The sequence below is a fragment of the Sodiomyces alcalophilus genome, assembly GCF_042370955.1.
Source record: "Sodiomyces alcalophilus JCM 7366 unplaced genomic scaffold ACRALscaffold_2, whole genome shotgun sequence".
In the NCBI taxonomy this organism is placed as follows: Eukaryota; Fungi; Ascomycota; class Sordariomycetes; order Glomerellales; family Plectosphaerellaceae; genus Sodiomyces; species Sodiomyces alcalophilus.
Genome location: NW_027263533.1, coordinates 4,303,106 through 4,316,852, shown reverse-complemented (window position 1 = coordinate 4,316,852; position 13,747 = coordinate 4,303,106). Strand labels below are relative to the sequence as shown.

Genomic DNA, 13,747 nt, shown 5'->3' with positions numbered 1-13,747 from the left:
GGAGCTAACTTGGTGTGGGACGGACCATCCCTTATCTCGACGTCTTACGCAACGAGACGTTTACCGGGCGTCATGAAGGGAATATGCGCGTGTAAAGCATATTGAGACGATGCGGTTTATCCCAGAGCGACAGCTCGGGCGTTCTTGGATGCGACATTCAGAACCCACTGGCCATTTTTTTGTGCTAGCACGAGGAAGGTTGAGGCTTCTCTCGTCGTGACGTTTGTGTAGAAGAAATTAGTCTCATCCCGGAGGTGGCGATTTAGAGCGCGACATGCGGCGTAGGTTCTTGCTGTCCCGATGCCTACGGGCTGAGTGATGACTCCTTCGCAGTTCCCAAGTACATTGCATGTGCTGGCAGTCTGAGAACCATGACGTTACTACAAGGGCCGTTGCATAAAGAATGGTGACTGAAAGAAGTGTATTCCCAAAGACGCCGAGACGGGGTGGTCTCAGGCGGTAGACACCGATATATATAGCCTGTGATTCAGTCCAGCACCGTTTGCTTTTCCCAGAGCTCTCCTTCTATGGGGTGAAACCGGTAGTAATCAACTGCTTGCTGAGCGTTTGGGAGGCCGTTTACGTGTGCCTTTCGGTCAGTTCTTCTAACTGCATTGTCGACCGGCGACCGGCACCTATCGATACAACCTCGAACGTGTCGTCTAGTCGCCGAAGTCTGAGTGCCTGGCTTCGGTTTAGCATGCATTATTACGCCTCGGAGGGCAGGCAACCGGCGGCCAACGGCTTTTAGGGCTGAGGTAGCCCATCAAAGACGACAGCCACTGATCCATATTCGTACACTCGCAATCTCCAGTAGGTGAGATAAATAAACAGTTTATCGACGTGCAGAGGGCGATGGATTCTACGCGTCGCTGGTCGCTTGGAGATTCCGTAAGCCGGCTTCTGCCTGCTTGATGCCTTGCCCAAAATCAATCTTGCGGCTCAGTTCGATGCATTGCTGGAACCGACGGCGCGCTTCCGCGACCTTTCCCTGCATGGCCGCGATGTCCCCCATGTTGGACAGCGCAACGGCGCAGGCTTCGTCACATTCGGGGGTCCTCTCACTCGACTCCACATCCTTGGCGTGGTTTTTGGCGTTGCGGGCCCAGTTCCAGGCCGCCTCGAGGAAGCCTTCGCGCGTGGTCGGCATCCCCGACGCGTTGATCGCATTCGCTATAGCTGGGGCGTGGGGGATCGGTTCCGAGGAGCCTAACACGGGGTGCTGGGCGAAGGAGGCGGCCAGGTTGTTCATGATAGTGGACCTGTGGCAGGGACTCTGGCAGAGCCGCAGGGCCTGGAAGTACAAGGGCACGGCAAGGTGGAACTGAGACTTGGACTCGTAGTGCTTTGCCAGCGACTCCATGGCCCCGCCAAACTCCTCGGGCGAGAGCCAGCTTCCCTCCTCCGGCTTGACGCCCTCGGTGGAGCGCCGCCTTGCCTCGGACAAGGCGGTCTCGACGGCCCACGTCAGGCGAGCCTGGGCGTTGTCGGAATCGTTGACGTGATCGTCGGCATAGAGCTCACCGAGCTTCGTGTTCGTGCCCACGGCCTTGGCGAGCAGGCGGTTGCGCTTTCGCCATAGGTTCTCCGGAACGGATTCGTCGTCGTCCTGATCGTCATCGTTATCCTTTTTCACTGGGGGCACCTTCCCCGACTTGTGGACGGTGCCATCCGCCATGGCCTCCTCCATGGTGCTGATCCATTTGGTACAGTCCTTGCTCACCGATTCCAAGATGGTGATGGCGCCCTGGTAGTTGCCAATCTTCTCGAGCCAAGCAGCTGTCTGAATCCTGATACCCAGAACCTCGTCTGAGAATGGGTCGAGACCCAGTTCATCGCACTGCTCCAGCGCCTTCTTGTACCATTTCCTGGCCAACTGGGGTTCCGGCTGCATGTTGGTATAATAAAGGGCGCGGCGAAGAGACTTGGCGATGACGGGAGGATATCGGGTAAACTGAGGCGCAAAGAAGTAGTTCACGCAGACGTTGACGATGTATGCCGATATGGCTACAAGGCCGGCCAGACTAGCCACAAATGGAACGTCAGCAAAGGCGAGTGGAATCACGGGGAGGCTGGGGAGCTCGGGAGGGGAGAGAGAGCATACATCGCGAGGGCCGACACAAGCTCCAGGGGGCTTTGGCGGTAGAGCTTCTTGATCCCACTGGGAGTCAATGAGGATAATATCCCACGGAACGAAAGGGAGCGACGAAGCAACTGCCATGGTGTGGGCAGCGGGGCGTGTTTAATGTTGGGTTTTCCGGAGCTATCTTGAGGCTTGTTGGATGTGGATTGTGGGCGGACATGGTGAGGATGTAATGTCACAGTGACAATCCATGGCCGTGTCGTTCGGAGCGAAGTTTGAGAGACGAGATTCAAGTGCCCTGTTTTGGTTGGAAGAAGACGGACGGAAACCCGAGCTCGGTTCAGAGCGCGAAGCGAGGAGAGGTGCGTCATTGGCATCGTGGCCAGCGCATTCGAAGGGGGCGTGATGGGATCGAAAACGGGAGTATTTGGAGATGTGTACAGATGAAAGAATTCTGTTGTGTTTGTTCAGTCGAGTATGTCGCGAATAGCCTGGAGAAGATGGTGAAGCTGTTGGTACATAGGTAGGAAGGAAGTATGGAATAATACAAAGAATTGATTTTCCTTGATTTTCGTTGGACGACGTCAAAGCTCTCCTAGTCGAGAATTATCACAGGGGAAAACCGCTGTACAGTGGGTCCGTTATTCCCATTTTAGCCAATCAAAACCCTCCACCACCTTAAGTCCGAGGTCCATCGGACGAATCCATGAGCCGCGATTGATGCCCCGCGATTTCGGCTTGTCACGCCTTTGGCGTCGAGTGTCAAATGTCCCGGACACACCCAATGAAAAGCCTCAGATAGTCCAGAACAACGGACAACCAAACTATTTCGTACTTACGAGAACACCAAAGTCAGAAGAACGGATCAATAAAGCAAAAGGAACAAGACAAGACAAGAGACCTACCGATAATTGCCACGTCTTATCAGAGCGACGTTTCCTCTTTGCTTTGCCGCCTCTCCTGCTCTCAACTGCCTCCCACCCTCGCCTCGCGCGTCTCATCACATTGGAAACATGGCCGGAAAGTTTGAGCCCAAAGTCCCCGTCCAACTCAACCCCCCCAAGGACGATCCCATCACCAAGGAGGAACTTGCGGCCGCAGACGGTAGGTTTTCGTGTCCCGAGGCGTGGACACTCCCCATGGTATCCGGGCTCTCTCCACTTCACGTCAGGAGCAAGTGAGAACGGTGACTGGTTTCAACAAGCTTGTCCAGCCCCTTCCCTCTGTCACACGCGACGTTGAGCAATGCTTGGGACCTGGCTAATGACGGCAATAGGAACGAATGGTGGGAAAAGCTATGTCGCCATCAAGGTATGGTTGTCGAACATGTCATGTCTCCTTCCCGGTCTCTCATGAGCATAATTGCTCACGCCAATCTTCTTTACAGGGCATTGTCTATGATGTGACCGGAAACCAAGCCTACCAGCCAGGCGGATCCTATCACGGTACGCATCTGAACCCATTCTCGTGACTGGCTCCTGCCGCACGACCCAGCATTCGGCGTCCCAGTGGACGTGGATGCAGGACACATGCGGCCTCCCTTTGGGGAATCTTTGTCCGTCCCAGAACCAACTACCGGGTCTTTCCCTCTTCTAACCCGTTTGGAACTGCTAGTGTTCGCCGGCAAGGATGCCTCCCGCGCCCTGGGCAAGACATCAACCAACGTCGCCGACGTACGGCCCGAGTGGCAAGATCTCGACGACAAGGAGAAGGGCGTCCTCAACGACTGGATTACCTTCTTCTCCAAACGTTACAACGTCGTGGGACGTGTAGTCGGCGCAACGAACACCGACTAGGAGAGACACGGTAAATGATGCGAGATGAATCTGGGTCCAACGCTTCAACTCTACTTCGGCGCGAATGACTATGTTTTTGTCTTATGAACATCGTGTATGGAGAAAGTCAGACTCGATGCGGTGGCCCGGTCGAACAAGGAGATAAATGAATGACATTGTCTTCCTGCGGCCTCCCATCCGCGCAGCTCCCGTTGTCGTCTGTTGCTATCCACTGGAAAGGGTAAAACTACAGTCAGTATCAAGGAGATGTCTGTGCGTATGACTTGAATGCCGTGTCTTCGTCTTCCTCGTCTGGTGCAGAGACCCGCAACAGTAAAGTTCCAACCTTTTATCACATGCAGGTATTCTCGGGATACGGACTGTCTCAGCCGAACGTAACCAGTCTCGTGCATGATCTCGTTCCGCATCCGCGCGCCTCAGATCCCCGCTTTTCGTCTCTGTTTTTCCTCCGGTTCCTGGTCCAGACGTCCCAGGCCCGGGTGGTCCTACTGCTAGAAGGCTGCTAATATCCTAGAACCCCGACCCGGGCTCCACGGCCGGGCAAGTCACGGTATATGGTATGGATATGCGTGAAAACGAACTCATCAGGATGCCTTGATTGATCGAACAAACATCCTTTGCAGCTGTCTCGGGGACTTTCGAGCGGGCCAATAACCGCCGTGCACATGCATCCGCGCGGAGAGTTTCCCTTTGCGCCCCAGAACCACCTCCCCGCGGGGTTCTGACGCAAGAAAACATGGCCCAATGTCATGCCGGCAACCGGCACAGCTCTCCGCGGGCGCACAGTCCCGCAGGGGCCCCCTCCAGAGCGCGGGTGGTGAGACAGAGGAACGGGGAGCGTGCAACACATCCCAGGTGACGGCCGTCTACTAGCTTTGTGCAACCTCAGATGCAGCGCACAAATTACGTCTCTTATCACACTCCCGGTTCCCCCTCTGCTCTAGCTTCGCGGGGATGTTCCCCGGTGCTGAGTCGGAAACGCACGAAATGCATGAGTGGGTCTAGACATAGAAGAGAAACGAAAAAAATCTGCTCCTTTTTCCTTTTTTTTCGTTGCTCCATTTCCAGGCCCATCTCTAGCTGAAAACATGGAGTCCGTGGGATTCCGTTGCGGGAATCGGGAGAAAATAAGGAGGGAAGGAGAAGAAACGGGAGACATGGGACAGTGAGACGACGTATCGAGAATGCGGCGCGCTCATGGGCTAGAGCAAAACTTATCTCAGTGGGCTCAGACCTCCCTGGAGTGGCGTGAAAGCCTGCCATCACTCTCTTCGAGGTCATTCCTGCTTCAGACACCATGCACGAAATCGGCATGTGCCACAAAACTCGGCCTCGAGAGTCTGTTACGCGCCAGACCAACCACCCCAGGAATTAGAATCGCACACCAGGCTACCTTCGTGGCACCCCCTCAGGAAAGAAGTGGGGGAGGAATATAGTCCTCAGAACCACAAGACAAGCATCTCGGATACGGGCGGCCAGGAACAGGGAACACATTTCCACCCACCATGAATGGAGGTGGTGATGGGACTGGGCAAGTCTGGAGCGACAGCCGTGGGACGACGACGACGACGACGACACGTCTGCCTAGCGACACCACCGGCGACGTGCACACGTCAGGACGTCCAAAAAGTACAGACAAGAGGGAGGTTGTGGTCAACCGCCCGGTGTTGGACCTTGTGGCTCACTGCGATGCCACTTGATAGGATGGTCATATTCCCCGCGTAGAGTCTTTGGAAAGGGACGGAACCACCCGCCGATTGTTGATATGACGAACGTTGCATAATGGACAACGCATGTTTTTTTTTATTTCACCTTGCATCTACCTATCAATGTCTCGCAAGGACCAAGAAAAACAGCTGATCAATGCGTAACTCACATGCTTAAAGGACCGGATGGTATCTAGAGCCAGGGAGGGACATCTCCATCCGATGTCCCTCTCCCGGCGGAACGAAAGAAGCTTGCCTAACCCAAATAATAATAATAAAAAAGAAAAAGAAAAAGGCCAAGTTCGATTCTGGGCCCATGACGCCTTTTCATTTCCTCGTCCTCGTCCTACCCCAGACCAGCGTAGCGTTACCCTCATCGACGCGACCAGCAGTGGTGCTCCCCATACCGTCTGATATCATATCAATGCCACCCATTATCATTACGTGTTCCTCCTCTTATACCACTAGATTCGCTCGCTGATGATACACAGCCAAAGACCGGCTGAATCGCTTGAACGTTGTGAGAAGCCAGTGCCGTCCAGACGATGTGGAACGGCGTGGGGTTTCCCGGCTCGGTCCACGGGAAGATCCGAACGGCTTAGGGAGACGATCCCCCCCTTTCCCCGTTTCCCCGTTTATTGCCGGCCGGCATGGTTCCCAGCTCGGAGAAGCTGAGACTGGCCGAATGGTTGCTGGCTGGTTTCATGCCATCGCATGCACTGCTCGCAAGGAATCGCTTGTTGCCACGATTTTCGAAGGACTTTTACGCCGAAACATTGGTGGTTGGGGTCGTTGCGCGCAAAGTGGCAGTAGGCCTTGAGCCGCACCGTAGAGTGGCTGCAGGTGAAGAGGAACTCCTCCCAATCGCACATTGGGAATGTGTTTTTTTTTTGATGTTCTTTGCGGTTCAAATCATATCAGTCATCGTGATCGCAGCGAGCAACTCAAGCTACCCGATATGTGTTGTCTGATCCGCCCAACGTACCGTCCTGTGATGACGTCTTGTCAAGCCCTATGGATCTCTCGAAGTGGGGGTTTCGCGGCTCTTGTCACGGCGAGGATTGTGACGATGTGTGACGATGTCGTAAAACTGGATTCAATGAAGGGATTTCTTCTGGCCCATGGTATGAAATAGCCGTGCCTTTTATAGCAGGAACGTCTGGGGTCTGTATGTGCCCATGGGAAACCCTGCGTTGTCCATCCTGAATTCTGCTCCTCCCTGATGCTGCAACTGGCCAGAAACGGGAGCCAGGACTGCGGCCATTGTGACGGTCGTTTTCTAGCTACAGAGCTGTCCTGACGAGACACGTTATCGTCTGATAGTGGCGTATGTCGGCCCTTCTAGACATGACAGTCGCCGATGTAGGTACTCAGAGACGTCTTGCTCTCTCCATATTTTCGTATACGCTTCATGCTTCATGTATGCAAGACGTGGGGGTTGCGTAAGATGCCCCACGTCGGCACATGGCTGTTCAGTCGACCAGGGCCCGGCAGTACAACGTAAGTACATTGCTCAAGCTCATCAGAAGGGGGCCATGAGCCTAGAAACGCCAGGACAATGTGGGACGTAGAGCTCGCAGTGCGGAATCTACGCACGGCAGATTGTGGATGCGCAGGAATACGATTTGTGTCGCTGGAATTGCTGAATACGACCCAGACCCAACCCAACGACTGCCGAAGAAGCAGAAGCACGCCATGGTGTCGGTGCAGCATGATTGCTCGGAATGAAGAAGATGCATACCGGGTGACAGGGGGCGGGTTATTGAGCCTAGTTGGCTTGCGTGTATGTAAGAAGCCGAGCGCAGCTATTGACGCGCTTGAACGCGGGTGCACGGCAGATGACATTCAAACTGTGCGTTGTCCTCTCTGATCTATTTCTGGGGAAGCGCTTGAAAACCCTGATTCGAAGCCCGTTTCACCTTCTTACCTCCAGGTTGTCCCAGGAGATTGGCTTTTGGAACGGGTGCTTCCCAGGCTGTCTGGAGAAGTTGGCCTGGTGGATATCCATGCGAAAATTTTCTTTGTCTCAACTCATATCCAGTAATGATTCCACTAGGGAGCCTGTAGCAACGCCGAGAGATCCGTGTCCTGAATTGATAGTTGTAGAAGATCGTTTGAAGTGCAAGCACCGGGAAAAAAGGTAAATGCGAACAAAGGCTCATCTCGGCACGTATTTGGGGCGCAACGGTATACCATACTGTACGTAAGTAACGAGCCACCCAATGTGGAAGAAATACGCATGTCGAGTATAGTGCTGCGAGGACAATCGCGCGTACGTTGTAAGCAAACAGCACACCTGCATAGGATCCCAGCCCATAGGAACGAATGGTTTGCAGGACAGGCTCTTGACAGGACCAAACCAACAGTACCGGACGCTCGTAGCTGAGACAGACAGGATGAGGATGTTCCGGAATTGATGCCGCCGCCGAGATAACCCGGATTGGATTGGAGCCACTGCCCAGTTGATGGTGGCACGGCGATAGTTCTGACAGGGGCACATTGTGGCTGCCAGGGAAGCAAACAATGGGATAGGTGAACGTGGGACGTGACCGCCTCTGTCACCGGAAGTACGTTTCACGGTTGATCAGATTAGGGTCGATCTGCTTGGTGTGTTGTCTGCGCCGCAAGGACCGAAAACATTGAGAGAGACCATAGTTCACGTTCGACCAAGGCCACTTGGTTGGTGTAAACCTCTTCCTCTAACGGTCAATGCCTCGCCCGGTGTTGCAAGTGTGGTTGACGAGGGGGGGACGACTCGAAATATCTTTGCAGCCCAAGGTGCATTCATTCGCGGAATGGCTTGGCCTAGCCTGTTCGCTTGGTGGCCCCGGGGGTTGAATCTGTCGATGACATCCGAACCATGGCCTGCTCCAGGAATGATGGACGAGTTGACTGTGACGAGTGAATACATAGGGGCAGTCCAAACGGCTTTGTGCCTGCCTATGGAGCCCAGCATGAGCGCCGTCGATGGGAAAGACGCTACGCGACAGTCGGACGGTAAGCTCTCCTAATCCGTTCTGCTCATTCTTCTGCGTGGGAGGCCTTGAGGTGACTGGCCTGCGCCCTGGGGCCGATATACGGCATGAGGATGATTGGGGATTGTTGTCAGGAGCAAGTGATGGGACTGACGCTATTTTACGAGTTGATCAACAAGGGCCGGCCCGTCGTGGTAATGTACCTAGGTACATCTGAGGCCGGTGACGAGTGGGTCGGGTCTCAAATCGTGTACCTAGTGTACATGCCCAGCAACCAACCCAGATCTGTACGTTGTACACATATATACCTAGGTATATAAGAAATAACTGCTCTGGGGTACTATGGAATCGACTCTGCATCCCGCTGTATTATATCAACAACTTGTCCTAATCACAGATAACCTTTTTCCGTATTTCACGTTGTGGTGTTTCGTAGTACCGTAAAAACTCACAAAATCCGACTTTGAGCTAAACCACGTTAGCACTGGTCCTAGTAGTTTAATCTAGACGTTACCAATCACACCGCGCTGTGAGTTACGTCAGGTCATATCCCCCATGAAAAGGACCATCGTACATTGGCTGAAATTCCTGAAAGATGGGGTAAAATGGGGCGCCAAGTCGTTAGCTCAAAGTCGAATTTTGTGAGTTTTTACGGTAATGCCTTAACCTTTTCTGGCACCCCGACAGCGAATGGTCGTGCTGGACCGAGCGGATAACCCCGCCTTTTATGACCCCTCTAGTCAGATGTGTCTTAGTAATACGGGTAGTACAGGTGCGGTTGCCTTCGGTTACTTGGCTCCACATTGGTTGCCTAACATTCGGTGTCATGGATCCTCGTCTTTGATTGGCTTCGAACAGAGACGTCGACCTCTTTCATCGCAGTTGCCCTCACCGAAATCCTGCAAGAGGAACAAAATGAACAGATGGGAGGGGATGACCCTGACCCAACAGAGGAAGACACCACCCGTCGAGGCTGGGAATTTGTCTCATGTTAGGGCCAATACCCGCCCACCGCTTTATTCTGACCATCCCATAGCGCGGCTAGAGTGAATTTCCTGCTCTTATACGCGGTTTTCATGTTTCGTCGTCCGGGATATTGACGACAAGAGACACGGCACAAACGCAGACGCGGACTCGCCCACACATTTCACGCAAAACCATCATCGCCTCTCTCTTTTGTCGCTTACTAGAACTTCAGCCTGCCAGGACCGCCGGTCCAACTGGTCCTTCGCCAAATCTACCTGATAATCATTGACAAACTCGACTCGACGTTCTTCTATTCTCAGCCGCTACCTCTTAGGCCGCATTCCTTCCTCGTCCCCTCTCGCCAAGCCTCACTCTTCCGTACCCATGTTCCTGTCAGAGACGGAAAATTAGGACGTCTATTACCGTCTCTCCTAGTCAGTTATCTGCTTCGAAACTCAACTGTGCTCCGCCTATCAAGAGCTTTTCGAGACTTCGAGGACTCAAGCTCAAGGACTCGAGGACTCGGCTTTGGCTCCTTTATTCCCCGCGCCTCACGAAAGCAGCTTCGCTCATATAGCGACTCCCTGGCTCTTGGTTCTGTCGTACTGTGCCAAAAACCCAACAGCTTCCATCGCAGAAAATCTGTAACGAAGGAGTTTCTATGCCCCGGTTCCCGTGTGGCCCCTTTTCCCGCACCTCCTGACAGGGCATTAGCTTAGCCTCTGCCCTGCCCATGACACACCGCCTTCATTGAGATACTTTCGTGTCTACCAACCTCACCTCCATAGACACGTTTCTTCGATATCTGCACATGGAGGCCTACTTCAAGTCCCGAAGCCGCCCTCTCTCCGTTATGGAGTCGCCGGGGGAGGAGAGACCGCCTCTAAGCAACCTTGATGCGCCTGTCTACAATTGGCCCCCGGCATACAACCTGTTCAATTTCTATCAAGCTCCTGCCGACGCCGACCCTTGGGTGCCCAGAGGTGTCATTCCGGAGAGCCAACATGGCCGCCAGAGGCTCGGATCTGTTGCCTCCCCCGGGGCAGTAGCTTCGTCTCTCTCCGGATGGCAAAGTACCGGTCCCTCTGAATACGACACCCTGCCTCCGGTACCTGTGCCGTCTGACTCGGGCTACGAGACGCGCGAGAATCTATCCCTCTTTGAGGGTATGGACCGGAGCCAGGACAGCCAGAGCATCGCGGGCCAGATGGTGGACTTTAACCCGTTTGCGGGCCTGTCCCCGCACCCCTTACCCCCCGATATGAACATGTACGGCGAAAGCTGGCCTCACCCTACAGGGCCCGCCGTCTTGGATGTACAAAATGTTGCCCCTCGAAATGAACTTGTCTGCCACGTGTGTCGGAAAACCGTCAAAACCAAGTCTGAACTTGCGTAGGGTCTCACCCCCACCCCGTCGTTCATGGCGTCAAAGCTCCCATGGCTTTGCTAACATCTCCTGGGCACCAGGAAACATCGCCAACGACACAGCAAGCCGCACAAATGCGATGTCCCGGGTTGTCCTCGCCAGGAAGGCTTCAGCACGCCAAATGACTTGGATCGCCACAAGCGAAGCCTGCACCCCGACTTGGCCACCGCAGGTCCACGATATCGCTGCCATCTGGATCAGTGTCATAGCAAAGACAAGCTCTGGCCGAGAGCTGATAATTTTCGCTCTCATCTTAAGCGTGTTCACAATATGATTCCGAGTCCAGATGAGGATCTGATTCGATTTGTTGTTCCGTAAGCTCTACCTTCCCCTTACCCACCTCTCTAAATCCCCCCTTTTTTTCCTTCTTTTTTCTTTTCTTTCGTTTCTGCAACAATCGACTCTAAACATTCTCCAGGTCTGCCCCTTATACTCCCGATGCGCAGCCAGTTAGTCAAGTCCACCTTGAAGGGGTTGGCTCCGCCATGGAGTCGAGTTTTCCTGAGACTGGCAAACCGTTGAACTCCGCACTCTTGCTGGACCATAGGTCGCAGAGCGTTCATATGCAACATGTTTCGACTCGGGAACCCAGCTCACCGCCCGACTTACAAGCACCTCAACCAGCCTTGACGGTTTGGGACACGGCCCAAGCGGCTTGCGAAACGTTGGATAAACCTCAATCTGCTTCTGACCCGGTCCCCAACCCAGACGTGACTTTTTGTACATCAACTGTCAGTCAATCGCCGCCTCATGCTCCCCGGACCGGCCCCGGTCGGAGAGCATCCAGAATGGCAACGGCACAGCCTCAGCTTACATTGGGTACGGAGACGGGTGATACACCAGAACCTCGCCTGAACGACACTGGGAATGTGGCCGAGGAGCCAGCAATTGGGCACCGTTCGTCGAGCCAGCACGCGGGCGAAAGCAATCACACAGACAGCGGTGAAATGTTGTCCTGGGGGTCAAAGAAAGCAAAAGAAGAGGTTAGAGCATTGGAGGCTGACGAGGAAAGCTCAGATGGCGATTTACAACATCAATCATCTGCTAGCCCGAAAAACTGCGAGTCTGAGAACCAAGAGGATACAGCCCTCAGCGTGTCTGAAAAGTGTACCATCTCAGCCCCAGCAGCGCCTGCTGCAACACGGACAGAGACAAAGTTACCCAGTGAGATGGACATGGACGACCAAGCCCTGTGGGCCTTACTAAATAAGGTTCCCAAACGCATGCTTGAGAGATTTGTTAAAGAATCTGGATTGCATGCTGGCAGGGACTTGTCCGCCTCAACCGGAGCAGCCACAGGCTCGCTGCATACTTGCCCTATCTGCCCCAAAAGGTTTGCGCGGAAGTGTGAACTCCGGTAAGACGATGCACCTGAATTTGGCTACCATTCTTCTAATTGTTAAACGCAGGAAACACCAGAGAAGACACGATAAGCCATACAGCTGCACGTTTCCTGGGTGCGACAAGAAGTTTGGCAGTAAGAACGATTGGAAGCGGCACGAGAACAGCCAGCATTATCAACTCGAAGTATGGAGGTGCGACGGACAATCTACAGTATCGCCCGAGACGACAAGGTGCGGCAAGGTCTTCCCCCGCCGCGAGCTGTTGAGGCAGCATTTGCACTCCTCTCACTGCGCGGGAGGTGAGGTCCTGGGGGAGGAGGAGCTGGACAAATGCCGTGTGGATCGGCATTGGGAACCGAGATTCTGGTGCGGCTTCTGCTCTCGGATAGTGGACACCCATCAGAAAGGGCTAGATGGCTGGGCTGAACGCTTCAACCACATCGACGATCACATCTCCGGGCGAAATGGCTTGGCCAAGACGACGATGGCGGAGTGGAAGAGCATGGAACCCATCACGGACACGTTGGATGTAGTTCTCAGTCCGCCTCCTACCAGGCCCGTGGGGATGGGAAGCAATCACGCCACCCCAGCTCAGGCAGAAGAGTATGCCTTGTCCCAGTCTTTCCCAACAAAGTTTGGGAAGCGGAAGCTCCATGGTGATGAGAGGGAGGACGAGCCCCGTCCGAAACGGACGAGGGAAGAGAACTTGATGTGGACCTGCGTGAGTGCCAGCCATGGCCGCGTTGGTGGGAAGGATTCGTGCTTACATGAGGACGAACAGTGCCATTGCTCAATGGAAGACAATGCGGAATTCGACACTCTTTGCGTATCCACGAACGGATGTGGGCACAGATGTTGTCGTAATTGTACCATGGTCGAGATCAAACACGGGTAGTATTGGGACGGAGTTTGCGATCAATTTATTGAAGGCACAGGGAGGACCTCTTTTTTGTGGGGCCGGGGGGTTGGTTTAAAGCGGATGGGAGTCGTGATACCCTGGGACGGTTAAGCGGTGGTGGGTGGTAGGGTTCTGGGATAGCTTGGGCTACATGGGCGAAATATGTAGAATTCGGCCGTACCATACTGAGTAGAGCGAAGAAGATGAACAGAAGGAATGGCTAAATGTGGCGGAATGAAGAGGTCTTGGATGAGGCGTGGACGATGTTGCACTGGCAGGCGTCTTGGAGGGAGACGGCACTGAGAGAATATAAGGCTGACGAACGCCTGAGACGCCCTATTAACTCGGCCAATTTGGTATCATGTTCAGTTTAGTTGAATACGGATCGTATTGGAGCCTGGTTTGGTTCACACATTTGCTGGAGCTATGGACGGTTGACGCGCACCTCCGGAAGACCGGCGGCGGCAGCGTGGACATGCATGCCATGAGGGAGACCGTTGGACGAGTCGCCGCCAAGATGTACCAGCCCCGGTCAAGTGACGTAGGGCGGGTCT

The 13,747-nt window shown here is 54.1% G+C and overlaps 5 protein-coding genes across 5 annotated transcripts; 3 read left to right on the top strand and 2 right to left on the bottom strand.

Moving 5' to 3' along the window:
• Positions 1–377: 377 nt before the first annotated feature.
• Positions 378–2,631, bottom strand: ACRALDRAFT_1048363 (uncharacterized protein). The gene is made up of 2 exons (XM_071015546.1): positions 2,105–2,631; positions 378–2,024 (listed from the first exon to the last, which is right to left on the bottom strand). The coding sequence occupies exons 1-2, from the start codon at positions 2,458–2,460 to the stop codon at positions 863–865; spliced, it is 1,518 nt and encodes a 505-aa protein (XP_070877662.1). The 5' UTR covers positions 2,461–2,631; the 3' UTR covers positions 378–862.
• Positions 2,632–2,837: 206 nt separating this feature from the next.
• On the top strand, positions 2,838–4,301 carry ACRALDRAFT_1075146 (uncharacterized protein). The gene is made up of 4 exons (XM_071018337.1): positions 2,838–3,187; positions 3,360–3,394; positions 3,471–3,528; positions 3,698–4,301. The coding sequence occupies exons 1-4, from the start codon at positions 3,097–3,099 to the stop codon at positions 3,877–3,879; spliced, it is 366 nt and encodes a 121-aa protein (XP_070877661.1). The 5' UTR covers positions 2,838–3,096; the 3' UTR covers positions 3,880–4,301.
• Positions 4,302–5,672: 1,371 nt separating this feature from the next.
• Positions 5,673–6,187, top strand: ACRALDRAFT_207779 (uncharacterized protein; the record flags this gene model as incomplete). The annotated part of the gene is made up of 4 exons (XM_071022316.1): positions 5,673–5,746; positions 5,785–5,809; positions 5,887–6,029; positions 6,118–6,187. The coding sequence occupies 4 exons, from the start codon at positions 5,673–5,675 to the stop codon at positions 6,185–6,187; spliced, it is 312 nt and encodes a 103-aa protein (XP_070877660.1).
• A 33-nt stretch (positions 6,188–6,220) lies between these two features.
• ACRALDRAFT_207778 (uncharacterized protein) lies at positions 6,221–8,669 on the bottom strand (the record flags this gene model as incomplete). The annotated part of the gene is made up of 16 exons (XM_071022315.1): positions 6,221–6,321; positions 6,361–6,483; positions 6,530–6,574; positions 6,639–6,675; positions 6,743–6,773; positions 6,818–6,839; positions 6,887–6,901; positions 6,938–6,999; positions 7,042–7,390; positions 7,419–7,473; positions 7,505–7,929; positions 7,960–8,039; positions 8,076–8,090; positions 8,148–8,260; positions 8,290–8,564; positions 8,639–8,669. 16 exons carry the CDS (start codon positions 8,667–8,669, stop codon positions 6,221–6,223), a joined length of 1,779 nt encoding a protein of 592 aa, XP_070877659.1.
• A 2,090-nt stretch (positions 8,670–10,759) lies between these two features.
• Positions 10,760–13,611, top strand: ACRALDRAFT_1092438 (uncharacterized protein). Its single transcript, XM_071019614.1, has 6 exons — positions 10,760–10,918; positions 10,994–11,266; positions 11,371–12,144; positions 12,185–12,975; positions 13,022–13,246; positions 13,322–13,611. The coding sequence occupies exons 1-6, from the start codon at positions 10,788–10,790 to the stop codon at positions 13,384–13,386; spliced, it is 2,259 nt and encodes a 752-aa protein (XP_070877658.1). The 5' UTR covers positions 10,760–10,787; the 3' UTR covers positions 13,387–13,611.
• Positions 13,612–13,747: the final 136 nt, after the last annotated feature.